The sequence below is a fragment of the Fragaria vesca genome, linkage group LG2, assembly GCF_000184155.1.
Source record: "Fragaria vesca subsp. vesca linkage group LG2, FraVesHawaii_1.0, whole genome shotgun sequence".
In the NCBI taxonomy this organism is placed as follows: Eukaryota; Viridiplantae; Streptophyta; class Magnoliopsida; order Rosales; family Rosaceae; genus Fragaria; species Fragaria vesca.
The window spans coordinates 27,217,480-27,223,819 of NC_020492.1; the positions used below are offsets into that span (position 1 = coordinate 27,217,480).

Here is a 6,340-nt window from a genome sequence, read left to right on the forward strand (position 1 = left end):
GTATCTCTCTCTCTCTCTCTCTCTCTCTCTCTCTCTCTCTCTCTCATTTCACTTGTGAATATGTGGATATTGCATGGCATGCAGTGTTTGTGGAGAAAATTCTAAGGGTGCAACCAAATTTGAAGAAACTCTATCTTCTTGTAAGAGCCTCTGATACGAAGTCAGCAACTCATCGCATGCATGATGAGGTCTGTACATAAATTTTGCAACTGATTAGTAACTAGCGAGATTAATCGGCTTGAATTTTCTTGTTGATGCAGGTACGTACGTTGTTATAGTTGACTAACATAGATCTTATTCACTGTCTTGTGTTATACAGATTATAGGGAAGGAGTTGTTCAGGGTTCTGAGGCAGAAATGGGGGACAGATTTCGATTCTTTCATTTCTGAAAAAGTTGTTGCTCTCCCAGGAGATGTCACTATTGAGAACCTCGGAGTGAGTGAACCCAGATTGATGGAAGAACTGTGCAGTGAAATACAGATCATTTTTAACTCTGCAGCTACTACCAACTTTGACGAAAGGTAAACCTATCACATCAACCTGCATATTTATTCAACAGCCAGCTATAACATGTACGCATACGTACGTTCATCTTTACTCCATTCTGAAGCAATATTTATATTACAACCTACTATATCTGTACGTTCTTATTTACACCATTCGAAAGAGAAGATGTGATATAAATTACTCAAGTGATACTACTAATAGCGGAATTATTAATAGCACTAAAACACACAGGTAATGTAGTTCGAAGAAAATGTATTCCTCTCTTATTATTGTGCAAAAGGGTACAATGTTTATTGTCTAATGCCTTCCCTCACAATAACACTCTAGCTCTCTAATTCGCTCCCCCTGATCTAAACAGATGTTGTCTCTGTTTCACTCTTGTATCTAGAACTAAGCTAGGCACTTCTATTTATAGAGTACTCTATAAATCCTTATCTAACTTGGAAACTACTAATTAACTAAGTTAGACAACTATTCATTTTCAAGTTAGAAAACTATGTACTTAACTAACTTGGAGAAGGAATCACTAATTCCTAAAAGCTAAAGGATACACCTGTATCATGGCTCCCCTTTTTAGGAACTTAAACTCCCGTTTAAGTTAAAACTGGAGATTAGGAAACTCAAGAGTTCCCTTTTCTTTGCTGAACCATTTAGCCTTGCTTGGAACTTGACCTGCACGGCCAATGCGGAACATTGTACGCTCCCCTCGACGTGTCGTAGCCACTTGCTGCTCCAAAATGCAATCTTCAAGCAATGGATCTTCTTTAAGGCGCCCTTTACTCAGCCTTAACCATACTAAGTTGCTAATACCAAAGTTACAAGGTCTGGTCTTGTACTTTGCTTGTGACTTCTTCAATTTTGTTTTCTCAACATCTTGACTTGATTGCCTTTCATGTGCACATGCCAATAAGACAAATTTCCTACAAGCATTGACTAATCTTTTAGCCTGAGTTGCTGCTACCAAGCTTGCCTCTAGTGGGAGTGACGTTGCCCGAATAACGAATCGTTGTCCGTCTTTCGTAAATGTGTACTTCTGATCATTCCTTTCGTAGATAGCATCTCTATCCCATAAGTAAGGATTTCCCAGAATCACCTGACAAACATCCAATGGCACCACATCGCATGTCACTTCATCGATGTAAGATTCATGAAGAGCAAACTTGAATGTGCATTGACTGGTAATACTTAGTCCTGTGTCCTTCTGAATCCATCCTAATGGATATGGCTTCGGATGTTTGACCGTTTGAAGACCTAAGTTTTGAACCAAAGTTTCTGAGATAAGGTTCTTCTGACTTCCCGGATCCACAATGGCATCAACTAAACTGGTCTTCACCTGCAGCTTTACAACAAAAAGCTGCTCCCTACGGTTCTCGTCGTCGTTCCCTAACTGTGTTCCTGCCATAAGGTTGAGCTTCGCATTTGGTTCTGTCATTCCTGGTACTTCTTTTGCCTCGTTTGTGATTAATGTTGTCTTCTTCCTCTCCTCCTTATGCCGTAACACACTTGGTTTAAGGTGAGAAAACTTCACCCAACACTTATCTGCCACGTGTCTTGTTCCCTTGCAGTGAATGCAAACCAAACATTCTTTCCCATCTGACTCACCATTCTCATGCTCCTCCTTTTTGACATAGGAATCATTGGACTTACCCACAGTCTGTTTTCCATCTCCCTTGGTTTCGTTCCTCTTGAACTTCATCTCAATGGCGATGGCTTTTTCACTAGCTTCTTCAACGGATTGTACCCTGAACAAACTCAACTCCCTTTGGATGTACTCATGCAGTCCTGCTTTGTACTTCGTAAATACCGAATACTCCGTCAAGGATATATCTAGAACCATATCTTGATTCTGGAATTCGGTAGTGTAATCCTGCACGGACTGATTGGTTTTCTGACGCAAGTTATGCCACTTGTGCCAACGTTCCTCCAGAAACCCTATTGGATAGAACTTCTTTCTAAGTAATTCTTTGAACTGCTTCCACGACACTACCTCCTCATCACTATTCCTCCGGTAGGACTTCCACCAAGTTAAAGCATGAGATGATAGTTTCAGAGTGGCACATGTGATCTTCTCTTGCGATGTAAAACGATGGAACGTAAAATATGTGTCAAGCCGCTCAATCCAGTCGTCCAACTTGTCAACACTGACGCTACCATCATACATCGGGACTTCAATCTTGAAGTCAATCTTCAAGTTCCGAAAAGAACTCCTTCCTTCTTGTTACGAGGTTTTGCCGACAGTGTCAAACTCGTCATCTGATCCCGTCTTTGCTTGTTCTTCTTCCGACTCCGAATTCGTTTCCTTCGGCTTCTCCGGTGATTCCTTCAATAGCAACTGTTTGACGAGACCGGTCAATTCTGCAATTGCAGTGTTTGACGCAGCCATCTGCTTCTCCAACGCAGCAAGTCTTTCTTTCTCTGGTGTTTCATCGCCCATCTTCTTTCCTCTTGATCTTGTGGTATTTTCCAAAGACACAAGAGATTTTCCTTGCTTTCTGTAAAGTGAACGAGTCAGGACCATACACCACAAGACTCCCCACGGATACAGTTAGCTCTGATTACCAACTTGATATGAATTACCCAGGTGATACTACTAATAGCGGAATTATTAATAGCACTAAAACACACAGGTAATGTAGTTCGAAGAAAATGTATTCCTCTCTTATTATTGTGCAAAAGGGTACAATGTTTATTGTCTAATGCCTTCTCTCACAATAACACTCTAGCTCTCTAATTCGCTCCCCCCTGATCTAAACAGATGTTGTCTCTGTTTCACTCTTGTATCTAGAACTAAGCTAGGCACTTCTATTTATAGAGTACTCTATAAATCCTTATCTAACTTGGAAACTACTAATTAACTAAGTTAGACAACTATTCCTTTTCAAGCTAGAAAACTATGTACTTAACTAACTTGGAGAAGGAATCACTAATTCCTAAAAGCTAAAGGATACATCTGTATCAAGATGTATAGCTACTGGAAATCAGGAGAGAGAGAGAGAAGATCACTGGCGCCAGCACCCAGCTCATTCCTAGAGTGGGCTGCTGCCTTGTAGTCGTCAGTGAAGCTTTGCAACCTTAGAGAAAATTAACATACTTTTCCCATCTGTACCGAGAAAGGTATCTAACCAACTAGGAAATATATATGTAGGAAATGATTAATTGGAGGTTTGAAATATTTGAAGACCCTTTAGAAAGAAAATGTACCCATACCCCCTCTCCTAGAAACAAAATGTGGTTTGGAGGCTTGCCGTGATTGGCCGGTCCGACCATCCCCCTCTATCTCTTTCTCTCTTTCACAGTATAACCTTGCTTATTCATATGATATATCGCACATCATATATATGTACCCTGCATATAACTGTGTAATTATGTATATTCTATAAAATAACAATTACATATACTTTCGTTAATTTGCAGATATGATATTTCACTGGCTGTAAATACTTTTGGAACTCTGCGAGTATTGAGCTTTGCGAAGAAATGTTTGAAACTACAGATGCTTCTCCACGTATCAACAGCTTATGTTTGTGGTGAAAGGGCAGGGCTCATACCAGAAGACTCTTCTTCAATGGATAAGATGATAAAAGAGATGGATAATATTGATTTCGAAAAAGTGGAAAAGAACCTTGTGAAGGAAAAATTGAATGAATTGAAAGGACAAGATGCTTCAAAAGAAGTTGTTACAAACACAATGAAGGATTTTGGCATTAAAAGGTAGAGTCTTTCATTTAGAATCCATACACTTATAAAAGCCTAGGTACTACGTCAATATAATCGTGCCTAATATCTATATGGATTTTGATCTACGCAAATCAAATTGTAGGGCTAGACTATATGGATGGCCAAACACCTATGTGTTCACAAAAGCAATGGGTGAAATATTTCTGCAACGTTCAAAAGACAATTTACCTCTTGTGATCGTACGTCCAACAATAGTTACAAGCACTTACAAGGAACCGTTTCCTGGTTGGATCCAAGGTTTCAGGTAATTACACTAATTAATAAGCTTCAACATATTATGAGTATTTAGGGCTAAACTAACTCAAACACCCAAATGGCTTTGGTTAATTATGTCATTACTTACTAATTAAACTTGATCATTTCTATCTCTTCAGAACTATTGATAGCGTAATTGCTGGTTATTGCAAAGGGAAGCTGACATGCCTGCTTGTTGATCCTGCAACAGTACTCGACATGGTAAGTCATTTAGCTAATTACCAATATTTCTTACCCTGATATGCATGTGAAGAATATGCAAGGAACTAAATCGATTTTGAACTTTCACCGCAGATTCCTGTAGACATGTTGGTAAATTCAATAATCGCAGCAATGGTGGTAAATTCATATCAGTCTTCTGGAAATATTATTTACCAGGTCGGATCCTCATCGCGAAACCCTTTGAATTTCTTTCAAATGCATGAGTTTATCTTCCAATACTTCACGAAAAATCCATGGGTGAATAAGGATGGTGAGCCTGTCATTGTTACCAAGGGCACAATATTGACGACTATGGCTACTTTCCGCATGTATATGAATATTCGTTACATGCTACCTCTGAAGGTATGCTCGAGCCAGCTACAAACTTGTATCATGTAATGATTGTTTCTATTTCGTTATCACTCGGTGATTCTGTTCTTTCTAATCTTCATTTCGTTGTTCTTAATTTCCAGGGATTAAAGTTCGTGAACAAAGCATTTGGCCAGTATTTCCAAGACATATATGTCAACTATAGTCGGAAACTCGACCTGGTGATGCGCTTGGTAGAGCTATACGAACCATATATGCTATTCAAAGGAATGTACGTGCATTTTTTTTTTTTTGTATTGCGTATTTATCTAATTGATTGTTAGTTTGATGATTTAAGAGTCTTGCGAATTTACTAACTAGGGTTTGATGATTTAAGAGTCTTTTGTTCACTATAATTTGACATTCAAGTATGTTCGATCGGTGTGTTGTGTAGCTTTGATGACGCCAATACAGAGAAGTTGTGGAGGACAGCAAGGGAGAGTTTCATAGATGTTGAAAGTTTTAAATTTGATGCAACATGCATAGATTGGGAAGACTACATCATGCACGCTCACATTCCTGGCCTCCTAAAGCATGTTTTGATCAAATGATAACTCGTCTTTGGAGAAGGAAATTAGGTGGTCTAAGACTCTAAGGGTTCTTACCTGTACTATATACAGATGCAGCTATATATAGCTCAACCTTGTGGTTGATCATATACTACGAGTTACCAATTTCTTTCGCTCTTATGGGTTTGTTTTTTTTTCTATTGAGGGTGTAAAATTATTTCAGCGATCTAGTCTTCGGACTGACATTATGTATTCTTTATTTCTATTAATGAGCATATAAATTTATGAAATATAAATTTTGGTATGAAGAGACGTGCATATGAGGTTAATTTATATGTAAATCAAGTTAAACATGTGTGGTAAATATGTTATCAAGAACTGAATTTTGGTTCATTTAAATTGTAATTTTGGTTTGATTAGATTGTGAAATAGTGTGTGATAAACACACACATATATATATATATATTTATATATGTAGTTCCCTTCTAGAGTGGGACACCGCTTTGAAATTAAAGTGTGGTGCTCCTCATTGCTCACTTTTAGGTCACATTTTCACATCTCTATCGTTCAGTGTCTAGAACATAGTGTGTAGATCATTCCTGTAAGGTTTCATCCAATTTAGAGATCATTTGGGTACCGAATTAGATTAAATGAATCAACTGAACAAAATATGTCCAAACGGAACCATTCATGTAAATCACAATTACGGAAGCTCAAATGATCTCCAAAATGGATGAAATTTTGCAGGAATGATCTACAC

General features: G+C 38.3%; 1 protein-coding gene across 1 annotated transcript in view; it reads left to right on the plus strand.

The window, feature by feature from the left end:
• LOC101314821 (fatty acyl-CoA reductase 1-like) overlaps nucleotides 1-5,752 on the plus strand; it is a 6,098-nt gene extending 346 nt beyond the window's left edge. Inside the window, exons 3-10 of the mRNA XM_004291573.1 lie at nucleotides 85-188; nucleotides 320-522; nucleotides 3,923-4,219; nucleotides 4,329-4,490; nucleotides 4,621-4,702; nucleotides 4,796-5,065; nucleotides 5,176-5,303; nucleotides 5,466-5,752. Of these exons, the coding sequence (XP_004291621.1) occupies nucleotides 85-188; nucleotides 320-522; nucleotides 3,923-4,219; nucleotides 4,329-4,490; nucleotides 4,621-4,702; nucleotides 4,796-5,065; nucleotides 5,176-5,303; nucleotides 5,466-5,622 (1,403 nt within the window). The 3' untranslated portion in view covers nucleotides 5,623-5,752. The remainder of the gene's footprint in view (nucleotides 1-84; nucleotides 189-319; nucleotides 523-3,922; nucleotides 4,220-4,328; nucleotides 4,491-4,620; nucleotides 4,703-4,795; nucleotides 5,066-5,175; nucleotides 5,304-5,465) is intronic.
• Nucleotides 5,753-6,340: the final 588 nt, after the last annotated feature.